Source organism: Aphis gossypii, chromosome 3 (assembly GCF_020184175.1).
Source record: "Aphis gossypii isolate Hap1 chromosome 3, ASM2018417v2, whole genome shotgun sequence".
Lineage (NCBI taxonomy): Eukaryota > Metazoa > Arthropoda > Insecta > Hemiptera > Aphididae > Aphis > Aphis gossypii.
Genome location: NC_065532.1, coordinates 40088450 through 40102442, shown reverse-complemented (window position 1 = coordinate 40102442; position 13993 = coordinate 40088450). Strand labels below are relative to the sequence as shown.

Genomic DNA, 13993 nt, shown 5'->3' with positions numbered 1-13993 from the left:
TTCTAATTCTTATACATCCGAAGGAAATACATTCACTTTGGTAAAAACTACAATTCACATAATATTCTCCTGTAATAGGTACGTGTGTGTTGTGAAGAAAAACAGTAGGTGTTCGCGCCACACGTCGTCGTATTCTCTGCTAATTATAATTATATAATGCATATATTAATATTATTATTTATTATGTATATTTTTACATTTAAATTAATGAATTGTTTGGTTAGGATAGAAATGAATAGTAACTAAGCAAAAATATAGAAAGTTGGACGGTATTGTAAAAAATATTTATATTAACTACAAGTCTACAAAAATGTACCTAGTTAAATAATATTTATAAGACATAGGTATACTGTTTATTATATCCGAGTTGAAAACTATTGTTTTGTTTATTAATCATTTTCTACAATGTTTAAAAAATTATGTTAACAATTTTGAAAATTAATATTAAAATCTCCTGTCAAAATAAGTGGAACTTTATTATAATATAAAGACATTACTAATTAGTAATTACTATACTACTGTCGGTTTTCAATTGTTTCGTTTAACATCATAGTATTTATTTTTTATTTTATTTTTTTTCGCGGCCTGCACAAACACATAGAATGTGAATTATTGAAAAGAATGGTGTTTTGCAAAATAATTATGCCAATACTTTAGCATATAACTAAGGCTAAATAAAAGGCTTAACCTATAACTTTATAATAACTGTGGCTGTTATTTAAGGCTGTAATACTCCGATAAACTTGAAATTTTCACAGAATCATCAAACCAAACTGAGCTAATCGTGAAAGTTTCAAGTCAATTGGTTCATTAGTTTAAGCTACAGGGTAGCCGACATGATTTTCGTAAAATAACATAGGTTGAATACAGGTAGGTTCTCTTGTGTAATATACACCGTCGTGGCGCGCTGTTTCTTTTTTTCTTGTTACTTAACTCTGCGTCGACCCCGTGCACTTTGTTGCCTGTTAAAAATGCCACTTTTATGAATTATAATATGATTCTAACTTTGATTAATTTTTTATTTAATATTGTTATTTAATCGATTTTGTTATATAATTAATACTCAAAAACGAATCACTGTAAATACTTGAAATTCTAACCAAATGTTTATATTACTATGTTATCATTATACAGTTAAATTTATTTATAGATAACTAAAATGATTTTTCCTAAACCTAACTTGATTTTTCTGAGTACTTATTTTTTTTTTTTGATGTTGATAAAACATGAATATTTAATACAACATTTACAACCTATAACACTCCTTTATATAACAGTGATCTACGCGGCACCTAATGTACAACAGAGCGGTATCGCCACTTGTTTTATTTTTGAATTATTACAAAATAATCAAAATCGTTATTTATTATTTAAATAAATTATTTCGTTCAAATTTGAACTTTAAATGTTTATAAAAAATTATAGTTCTTATGATTAGTGTTTTAGATTAGATAGAACTACTTACAATCTTTTATTATATTTTCAAAACTTAAATATAAAAAGAAAAAGTTTCAAATAAACCTTTAGTAGGTATAGAAACCACCGTTTTTATGAATGTTTCAATTACAAAAATAGAAAATAATTTGATAATTGTTGCTATTTATATGAATTTAATCAAAAAAAGAGTGATAAAGTGAATCACGCTCTGCTGTATAATATGTCACATTGTCACGTCACTATAATGGAAGTATTTAATTTGAATCCAATGACTATCGATGTATACAAAAAACGATTTTGAACGGAGATGATTCCATATTTCACTTAAAATATGCAAATTTAATCCTTACATTGATATAAAACAAGTAAATAATATGGATTTAATAATGGATATTATTTCAAGATTATGGAATATGATATGAATATCTATATTATAATAATTTTACCATAACAGGTAGATTTTCGAAAAATGATTATTTCCTTTTTAATAATTCAAATATGTTTTGAGAAACTAAAAAATGAATAATCCTAATTGTTTTGATTAGAAAATATGTAGTAAATTCATATTGTTTTACATATAATATAGTGGTACTTGTGCGTTATCGCGACTACCTCGGGCCACATGTGATATATGCGTTATCGCGACTACCACATATTATGGGTTATAGCACGATTTAGGATCTTAAATCGTGGGTAAAGCGACGCCCGTAACCCGTCCCACTCTATACAATCTTGCATTTTGCAAGTGAATTCTCTTTCTTATTTTATTAGGGATAATTAGGGCCTAGGGGCCAGCATTGACACTCGCTCTCTGCGCTCGCGAGTGACATTCAACACGAAAATATCCCTCGATTTGCTATGCAATACCACCTAAGGTAGGTCACAAAGTTAAAAAAAAAACGATGCCCATAATTTTGCTAACAATATTGTCAATGAATACATTGACATTAGGTTTGGATAGTTTTGTATTATTATGTACGTATTAATCAGACGTGCATGGCACGCCATGCGTTCGACATAATAATTCAAATTTGTTTTACCCATAATATAATAAATATTACGTCTCATAGTCATAACTCATAACTAATGAATTTGGTATACCTACACATCGAATACAATTTAATGATTTTTAAAATAAAATAACTATAATTATTAAGTAAAAATAATAATATATATATTTTGATATAAAGTTTTATTCAATTTTGTACAGCTAGTAAAATTGTAAGTAAAAAATGGTAAAAAATCGTATATAAAATTACAAACGTACCTATAGTGCATGGCAAAACAACAACTGTTCAATTGCCATGCTGTTTATTTATGCGCATATGCAGCACGTATGTAAAACGGTTGGTATAGTTACTACGTCCATAGTCCATAATCACTCACACTTATAATTTTCGATTAACCAATATAACCGTATTGTCCATATCCGTATTAAATGTGATGTTATATAAATATATAAAATACACTAGACCGTCTAGACCAATACATTATCGCAAGGAAATTATATTTTGGATCTCCATGGGTTAAAATTAATAATATCTAGAATTTTTTAAGCGAATTCAGTTTTCGATAGTATAAAATCGATTTTTTTTTTTTTTTGTTTAACATTAGAACTTAGAAATGGAAATTAGTACTTATTTTAAATGTGAACGTTTCTCAGTTATTCATGTGTGCCTATAATACGGGTTACATAATAATATGAATTTTAATTTTTAATAGCTGTTTAATAAAAATAATAAGAACGTTGAGGACATTTTAAATCGATTTCGAATGAATTCTAATTCTTATACATCCGAAGGAAATACATTCACTTTGGTAAAAACTACAATTCACATAATATTCTCCTGTAATAGGTACGTGTGTGTTGTGAAGAAAAACAGTAGGTGTTCGCGCCACACGTCGTCGTATTCTCTGCTAATTATAATTATATAATGCATATATTAATATTATTATTTATTATGTATATTTTTACATTTAAATTAATGAATTGTTTGGTTAGGATAGAAATGAATAGTAACTAAGCAAAAATATAGAAAGTTGGACGGTATTGTAAAAAATATTTATATTAACTACAAGTCTACAAAAATGTACCTAGTTAAATAATATTTATAAGACATAGGTATACTGTTTATTATATCCGAGTTGAAAACTATTGTTTTGTTTATTAATCATTTTCTACAATGTTTAAAAAATTATGTTAACAATTTTGAAAATTAATATTAAAATCTCCTGTCAAAATAAGTGGAACTTTATTATAATATAAAGACATTACTAATTAGTAATTACTATACTACTGTCGGTTTTCAATTGTTTCGTTTAACATCATAGTATTTATTTTTTATTTTATTTTTTTTCGCGGCCTGCACAAACACATAGAATGTGAAATTATTGAAAAGAATTGTGTTTTGCAAAATAATGTAGTATGAAGTACTCAAGTACAATAGTAGTATATAGTAGTTGGTACAATTGTAGATATTATTTCCAAAAAATCGTGTATGAAATTACAAATGTACCTATAGTTCATGGCAAAACAACAACTGTTCAATTGCCATGCTGTTTATTAATTATTCGCATATGCAACACGTATGTAAAACGGTTGGTATAGTTATTACGTCCATAGTCCATACTATCAATTGCACTCACACTTATAATTTTATATATTTTAAATTTTTTAATTTGTTAATGTAAAAAAGATATTAATGCACCAGATATACGTACAAATGCACAATTATGGGTACCTACGACAATTTACGCCTGTCGTGTAAAACAATGATTTTAGTATTTTTTGTGAAATTTTAAAATATTATTTGTTGTTACTACTACAGTACTACCTACCTACTTACAACTAACGTTAATTATAATGTTTGTATACGTAATGACATTTTCAAATGCAATTGTTCTCTACAGCAGAGTTACAGAGTGTGTTTATATATACTTGTCTTCTTTTTAAATTGTTAGTTTAATAATTCTGAAACAGGATCTATGTACAAATTTCGTTGTGGGCATTGATTTCTAAACTAATATGTTCAAAAATACTGGTCAGCATATTCAGTTGTTCTTTGCTAGTCTTATGTAGTTTTAGGACTTGGGTAGTTGGGTAGGTATATCTTATAATAATAAGAGAGTAGGTATTTAATATTAATATACACCACCAGTTACACGTTGAACAAATCTATAAAAAAATATATGCACAAGAAAACTAGTAACCATTATTAATAATATATTACTGCAAGGCTCGAGACTAGTAGCATTTGCATATTTTTTTGTTGTTTATGAAAAGATAGCAGAGTAAGCAATAAATCCATTTCAGACAAAAATGAACTTAATACCAAAAGTTTTTAGTGCATATTTTTGCATATTCTAGAGGTTTTGCTATTTTTCGACTATTTTGCTATTTATTGCTAATTAATATAAATATCGAAAACTCAGTCCTGCAAAAATACGTATTTCGGCCACTCATCAATGATCAACAGTTTTAGGACGTTATAAAACTCATTGTCGATTGAAAAAAATATTCCTAAAATATCCCAATGCAAGACAATATTGTGTAACCTAACCTGTTTATCGTATCTTTTATCTTAATGTTGTTTCTGTTATCGACTTCGACCATACTTGCTTATATACCCAATAATTATAGACTGTTCCGATCTACAACGAAGTAATCGATTAGTTTACGTCGACTTTTGATTGCGCTCGTATGTACGTTTTTATTCGTATAGTGAATTTGTGAATTTATAAGTTTTTCTTTGTTCAGCGTTGTGTTTTTCATTAAAACATATTTTTTATACCATGCCAAAAGATAAATTATCACTAGCCCGACGGTTAAGAAGCTACGTGCAAGAATTCGGTTCAGATACGTTTTCACACGATTCATCTATTCTTTTCTGCAAATACTGTGAAATTAAAGTAAATTGTGAAAAAAAAATCAATGTAACACAACATCTTAAAACTGACAAACATACAAAAGCAATTAAACGTAAACAAGAAGAATCAGTAAAATCACAACAGAAATTTTTAACACATTCAAGTCAGAAATCATGTTTCAATAAAGATTTGTGTCAGGCCTTATTATCCGCTAACATACCTTTAAATAAACTTTCAAATAACCGATTCCGCAGTTTTTTAAGTACTTACACGGGTAAAGAAATTCCAATGGAATCTACATTAAGACAAGGATATGTCGATGATATATTATATATTGAAACAATGGAAAAAATTAAATCAGAAATTTCTAACAAGAATTTATGGCTTAGCATTGACAATACTTCAGACATAGAAGGGCGTTTCATAACAAATGTTATAGTGGGCATTTTGGAAGTAGATCAACCGGGAAAAATATTTTTAATAAATTCGGAAAAACTGGGAAAAACCAATTATTCAACGATAAGCAAACTGTTTGATGATTCTATTCAGTTAATGGGTATTGAACGTGATAGAGTGTTACTATTTTTAACTGACGCTGCGCCGTACATGATAAAATCGGCTACAGAACTTAGAGCCCTGTATACTAAAATGATTCATGTGACATGTGCTGCCCATGGCCTTCATAGCCTCATAGGGTGGCAGAAGAAGTTAGAGGACATTTCAAATCAGTTGATAAAGTCATAGCCAGTGTTAAAAAAACGTTTAGAAAAGCTCCAAACCGTATACAACTTTTTAAATCTGAAGCTCCCGAAATAAGTCTTCCTCCAGAACCTATCATTACCAGATGGGATACGTGTCTGTAAATTACTGCGATAATTTAAATATAATTTTTTCTATTTTTGAAAAACTTGACAACGACGATGTAGTCAGCATCAAAGAGGCAAAAAAATATATCAATAAAAACTGTATAGATACAGATTTTATTTTTATCAAATCAAATTTTTCAACTCTGACTACATCTTTAAAAAAACTACAAGAACAGCATTTGTTATTATTTGAATCAATTCAAATAATAAATGATGTAGAAAAATCATTCGAAACACTACGTGGTCAAATTGAGTTAAAAATACAGTCAAAACTAAAAAATGTTTTAGAAAAAAATAATGGTCTAACGCTTTTAAAAAATATTTCTCGCATGTTATCGGATACTGGAGACATTGAAGGATTAAACGGGTTTCCAGAAGACATTTCTAGTCGTATATTCCTTACTTCAACTACGCTCCCATCACATCGGTCGATGTAGAGCGCTCATTTTCCGCGTACAAAACATTATTAAGCAATAACAGAAGATCTTTCAAGTTTGAAAATAATCGGAAACACATAATAATACAGTGCAATTATGAAGGTACAATTTGTAAGTTACTTTTTAATGATTTATTGATTTGAAATAATTATATTTTACAGATTGACAAATTTCAACACATACAAATTAATGAGAACAGGAAAGAGTTTTTAGTCATTATTTGTAGAAAATTATAACTGTAAAATTATATAAAAAATTTTCTTTAAATTTTAATAATTATAAATTCATAAATGTCTAAATAAAAATTTTAAATAAATAATTTTTTAAGCATATTTTCATATTTGTAGTGCATATTATAGCACATATTTTACATTTTTTCGGTGCATATAATAGCGCATATTTCATGATTTTTTAGTGCTATAAGACTCGAGCACTGTATATTAGTATAGACACACAATACATTTATGGGCTGTCGTATAGTATGCGGTCTACCCATGAATTTACGAGAATAGTATGCGGTCTAGGGCAAATTAATTAAAAATTATATCATAATATTATAGTATAATTATTGTAGTAGTAATAGGTATCTAGTAAAAAATTCGGGATGTGCCGGGTCTTCAAAAATTATCGGTTCCGGTTCTTGTCCGGTTCCAAAATATCCCCCTTCGGTTCTCTTTAAAATAAATCTTAAGATTAAGAATAGTAATTAATTAGTATATTGCATAATACTACAATTTATAATATTATGTATGCTAATGAGTTATTGTATATTATATTTATATATGTCACCGGCAATATAGAAAATTTAGGTATTTTGCAAACTACCTAGGCATTATGCATATTGCCGACCCATTTTAGGCAATATAAATAAAACATATAATATTTAATATTATTTTACATATAACCTAGGTATTTTATAAAATACCTAGGCATTATGTAAAACGCCAATTTCTTTTTAGGCAAAGTAACAAACAATTTTTCATATTCTGTTAAAACATTATTTTAATTTTTATCTATTATTATATTTTTATACATTGTTATTATTATTATTGTATTATATTATTTTATTAAGTAATATTATTTATACATTTTACTTAAACTAATAGCTACTTATTACAACATGATGTAGAAAAATGACATTTTGAAGTGCACAAAACATTATTTTTAAGACAAATGCACTTTTTTATTTTGGCACTTGGTCTTACAAACACATTTTAAAAATCCTTGGCCAGTTCCTGTAGACTGTTCCTTTGCGACTGTTCGTAATGCCACTTCTGTGTCTATTGGAACTTCGTCAATTTGTAGTAGCTTTTTCTGACAAGCTGTAAACTGACTTCTAGCATATAATTGCTTCAGAACTCCATCCCGTGTTCCTAATCGATAAAAACTATCACTTGTCACCTAAAAAAAAAATAAAACATTTTATAGTTATTAATATTAAACGCATAATTTTTTAACTTATTTATTACCTCTAAAACAATTGCCAGTATACTTCGTGCATCTAAACGTCCTTTATCTACCTCAGGAACTGGAACACGTACAGTTGAATGAATTGCCACCGGTAATAGCTTCTTATTCGACCACGCCATCATTTTTTTTGCTTGATTTTCAAGATTTTCCTTAGCTCTAGTTCGCATGACATTGGCGTTTTCGTTATTTAATTTGATAGTTGTAGCTCCAAGCAACGTAAAAATATCTATAATATTATAGGCTACCTCTTCAGCGCGTTTAAATTCGAGGGGCTTAAGAACAACAAATTTAGTGAGGTGATCCTGGTACACCATAATAAATTTAAATTTTCCATCAGGATGAGACTGGAAGTCTATTAAATCAACTTGGCATCGGGAATTAAAGTCTGAAGATATTATTGGTTTAACTACCACTCCTTTTTTTGAACCTTTTTGTTTTTGTTGACATGGTTCACAAAAATGCAAAAATGTCTCTATATCATTACGTGTTATATTTTTATATTTATTACCAAGTTCTTTGATCATTCGATCACGCCCACCATGTCCTATTGATACATGTGTGGCTTGCAGTATATCAAATAGCTCACTGGTTGGCACATAATACAAAACAACATTGTCGTCTTTTACAGGGAATATAAGTTTCGTTTTTCCTTGTACAACCAGCACATCATATCTACGATAATAGAAATAAATAAATTAAAATAAATCTGAATAAAAAAATAGATGGTTGTATTTTATAAAAGTACTTTAAGCAGGGCTTCAAAGCTACAGATTGCTATGCACTAAAAAGTATCAAAATAGGTACGCCATATAATATGTAGTAGAAATCATGAAAATATTTTATTTATTTAAAATTTACAAATTATTGATGTATTAACAAATAATTAATTACTTAAATACTTAACGAATAAAAAAATAATAAATAAAATCAGTAAATGAAAAACGAAAAAAATGAATTCCATTTGAACGTGTAAATATTTGAATGTAAGAGATTTTAATTCCGTAAAAATCTCAAATAATGCCCTTAAAAAATGCAAAAAAAAATGACAAAAAACTAAAAAAAATGCACTATTAAAATGCATATATATTATATTTACGATAACTTGTACGTACGTATGTATGATTAGTGTAGGTAATAAAAATAATAATACATAATAGCCAATAGGTATATAATAACGGCGTTAATCTATACGGAAAGGCCTAGCTATAATAAAATTGTTATCGACGATAACTTGTCGTGCTATATATAATTTATTATTCGTACCGTCGGCAGTTTGCCGAAAGTCTCTTGTTAATCGTAACAATTTCCCAGTGTTGGGGAATTTACTGTTTTTTGGTAATTAAATAACATTACTAATACCTTATCAAAATTGTAACTAAATTATTTTTAAGTTACTTTTTTTTTATTTAGTCAAGTTACATTTCTTTTGAGTTTAAAAAGTAACTCAATTACAATAAAAGTTACTTTTTTTTTCAAAAATATCACTGGAGCATGTATTCAATACGATAAAACATAAACTAAATATTAAATTTATAAAAATTTATAGAAATAAAAGTGCATATTCAAAATTACATTCAAACATTTTAGATCACTTTTTACTGCATGTATTTAACGAAATAAAGCAATGAGTAATTAAGTAATAATTACTACAAAAAAGTAACTCAAATCACATATAAATTATTTACAATAAAATATAATTAAATTACCATCAAATTATTTAAAAAGTAATTTCGTTTTAGTAACTTGTAATTTAAGTTAAGTTACTCTCTAATACTGAAATTTTCTAAAAATAAATAAAAATACTCTAAAAACTAAGAAAATTCACTAAAAATCGTCAAAAAATGTATTTATGGTTAATTATGTATTTTTGTCAAATCGTGCAAAAAAAAAAAAAATACTTTAAAATAATCAGAACCTATCACATAAAACACATTTTATATTTACAGACCAACATTTCAAAACCCCAGAAAAAAAGGCGACATTGCATCAAAATCCCAGCCTCAGTTCTCGGTTAAAATAACGTAAAAACGATATTTTTTTTTTAATTTAAGCCCTGAATTTAAGTATTTTTTCTATTATAAATTTCTTACCTTTTGATTAAACGGAAGTCTTTAGGCTCTTTTTTCTTACGTCCAGCTTTAAGTTCTGAAATAATTTCTATTAATTCATTATATTTTTCATCAGACAAAAAACTAGTATTATTAGCCAACTTTTTACGGTTTTTATGTAGTTCGTTATAAAAATTTGACTTCATTTTAATCGTATCCATAAAAATTCCACACTGCGATGAGACACGAAAATTACGATAAAATAATAAAAGTATGTTCAATATAGTTCGTCAGAATTATTATTTTGATAGTAGGTTATGAATTTGATGAAATAAAGATTAAGATTCTTATCTTTATTGTGTCAAATCGTGCACATCACACGGCGGCACACGCATTTACAATAAACGATAAGTAAAGTCGTTGGTGAATAGGTAAAGCGCGGATTTCTATACAATTGCATATTTTTTTCTTTTCACATTTTTGGATTTTTGTCAGTTATCATTATGAATTATAATAGATTGATTGAAAATAATAAATTTTTATTATTAATTAATTTGTAAATTTTAAATAAATAAAAAACAATCCTTGCAAAAAACCGCGCTTTAGTAATAGGCGATACCCAATTTTTCTTATTTTAATCATATTTCCTTTATCACTTCTGGAATTATACATAATACCTAGGCAAAGCTCGTATTATGCATATTTCCGAGTAATTTTTGGCATTTTATATAATGCCTAGGCATTTCACAAAATACCGGATTATCCATACTGCCGGTAACATATAGATTATAGAATGTGTCCCGTTTTATATGTACACCCAATATGTTGGAAAAAGATTTTTATTCAATTATTAGTTGTGACGAATCAACCACAATTTTTTTAATGTAATGTAATGCCTGTAACTTGGTCAATGCTATAGGTTTAGGACTATGGTCAAAATGTCTTAGGACAAAAATTACCTACCCATATCTGATATCAATAATAAGGGTTGCTATTCAAAAAAATTTTATTTTCATTTGTGCATGCGCGTTAGCAAAGGAGTTGAAAATTTGAATTTTCCCAAAATGTGCACTTCTGTACCACCTATCTATCACAGCAAACCGTTTTTCAATCTAAGGCCATCGAGCTGAGATATTTAGTGGTACATATAAAACGGGACACATTCTATAATCTATATAAATATAATATACAATAACTCATTAGCATACATAATATTATAAATTGTAGTATTATACAATATGCTAATTAATTACTATTCTTAATCTTAAGATTTATTTTAAAGAACCGGTGTAGAGAACCGAAGGGGGATATTTTGGAATCGGACAAGAACCGGAACTGATAATTTTTGAAGAAACGGCCCATCCCAAAGTTGTTACTAGATACCTATTACTACTACAATAATTATACTATAATATTATGATATAATTTGTAATTAATTTTCGGTAGATCGCATACTATATTTGTAAATCGCCTGTAGCCCGCATACATTTTGATATAAAGTTTTATTCAATTTTGTACAGCTAGTATAATTGTAGGTAAAAAATCGTATATAAAATTACAAACGTACCTCAAGTTTATGACAAAACAACAACAATTGTTCAAGACTATTGAGTAAACAAAAACAAAAACGAACTTTTTATGCAAACATAATATGATCAAAAAGATTTTATAAAAATTGTTTTTTGTGTAAAAAAGTTCCCGTGCAAAAGATCATCATGTTTTTAATTTTTATTTTTTAGTAAACTGTAATGCCGTTGATATATGTGTATAACGTGCCACATATGTAAAACGTTCTTTTATGTATAAAAGGATTATGTCAATCGCTAGCAGCTAGTTACACACTATAGCAAATAGTTAAACATACCTAAACAAACAAAATATGCTATATATTTCATGAAATTTGCATTTTGTACTTCATTATTCTTTCGTATGCGTTAGTACTTAATTGCATACTGTATTTTTATAGTTTATATATACTTTATACAGTATAGTAGTTATATCTAAGAAATGAAAATGCTTCTTTCTAAATGTAGATTATTTATAATCTCTTTAACATTTTGCTATTTACTCGATAGTGTTTTTGCTGATGACGGCGGTAATTATTAATTTATTACAATTATTTAATAGTATTTATACTTAATAATTTTAAGATGTTTATTTTTAATTTTTTTAAAACAAAATAAAATAATTTAATTTAATGATTTTAATTTTTTTAACTTCATTTGTTATTTGTTATAATATTTTTTTTGTTTTAGCACAAGAAGATTACGGTACGTTCTATTCCATTTCTAAATATTTTAATAATATAAAAAATTATGATTTTTTTTTTTAGATAAACTTTGAATAGCTTTAAATTAAATAAAGAAAATTCATTCCTTCTAAAACTTAACCTTGGTTCCTCAATTCAAGTTAATTTAATATAAAGCATTTGTATTTTAAATGAAAATAAATATGTTTGTAATACCTAAGCATTTATGGAATATTATTTGACCACGTTGGAACAATGAGAATATGAGTTACCAAATCATGTTAATAAATCTTTATATTTATTTTTATGAACATATTGTATACAGTATTATATCTCTAGCCTCTACAGTACTAAAACGTAAACCAGAGGTGTGAAATGGCAAGAATCCGACTGACATGATATACATTTTTACATAGCAATCAGTTGCTATAAACAATCACCGTCTCGACTGGTAACATTCTCGGTGTCGCACAAATTAACAGAATGACCCCCCAGCAATAAGACATAATATACATGTCAAAAATAGAGAATGATTTATCTTGTCCCCAGACAGACTTTTGCTTTTTTTTATTTATTTAAATAGCATCATTATTATACAATTATTTTGAAAGTTTAGCAAATGAGATTTATCTTCAATATTTTAGATTCTAAACGAAGTGATTAATGTATTGATATAATGATATTACAATGGTGTGTGATTTTGTTTTTTTTTTTTTTGTTTTTGTGCCTGTGTAAAGCATAATTAGTCGAAATAATGCTGTTAAGAGTTGAAAATCGAATACAAGATTTTCCATAAGTTTAGCTTACAATAATTATAAAAGAACTTAAATTTTGGTGTATTCAGGCCATTAAAACATAAACCACCTTTTTCACCAACAACTGGAAATTATATCCTAGGCTGACAAATCATCTTCGTTCAGAATCGTTTATCGTATACAAAGATACCTATCATTGCATTCAAATTTAACCTACCCTAGTCCGAGGTCCACCCCACCCCCTAATGTACAGCAGAACGGTACCCACTTGCCCGCTTTTTTTTTTCTGTTTATATGTAAGGTTAAAAAATTCATTACTACATTTTTCATTAATTTTTCTTAAAATAGCTATAGAGAAAACTTGAAATATCATTATAGGAAAAATGTTATGTGGGTTTGAATTTTAAATGTTTACTAAATCGCGTAGCGATAACGATTTATCTTTAAACGAAATTAAATATTTGTTATAATTCAAAAATTAAAAGTCGTATATACTTGAAAATTTCACCAATTTTTTAGATTGGCATTTTCTTTATATGATATAATTTTCAAAATATTTTGACTTTTTTTGAGCTATTTATAAACAACTGAAATTTTCGATTTTTCTGAGAATTTTTTTTTGAAGTGTCGATAACATTTTTTGGCCAAGTCAAAATACTTGAAAATTTAATACAAAAATCGTCATAAGTTATTCTTATAGTAATAAATAAATTATAAGGAAACATGGGCGCAATTTTTTTTTATTAGCATTTGAAATTCAAATACTGACAAAAATTCGTCAAAACCATGACTATTTGCAAATTATTTGGTTAGGTATAATTCATAAAATTGTTGTATAAGTATAAAGTAGTTAGGAGTTGAAAAT

General features: G+C 27.2%; 1 protein-coding gene across 2 annotated transcripts; it reads right to left on the bottom strand.

Annotated features, from left to right (window-relative positions):
* Window positions 1-7591: 7591 nt before the first annotated feature.
* Window positions 7592-11997, bottom strand: LOC126550635 (SCAN domain-containing protein 3-like). 2 transcript variants are annotated; one of them, XM_050202548.1, is made up of 4 exons: window positions 11693-11997; window positions 10168-10234; window positions 8077-8749; window positions 7592-8008 (listed from the first exon to the last, which is right to left on the bottom strand). In XM_050202548.1, the coding sequence occupies exons 3-4, from the start codon at window positions 8599-8601 to the stop codon at window positions 7772-7774; spliced, it is 762 nt and encodes a 253-aa protein (XP_050058505.1). In that variant the 5' UTR covers window positions 8602-8749; window positions 10168-10234; window positions 11693-11997; the 3' UTR covers window positions 7592-7771. The 2 variants fall into 2 exon arrangements, with proteins under 2 accessions (XP_050058505.1, XP_050058504.1); XM_050202547.1 differs by having other exon boundaries at window positions 10168-10222.
* Between the last annotated feature and the right edge of the window lie 1996 nt (window positions 11998-13993).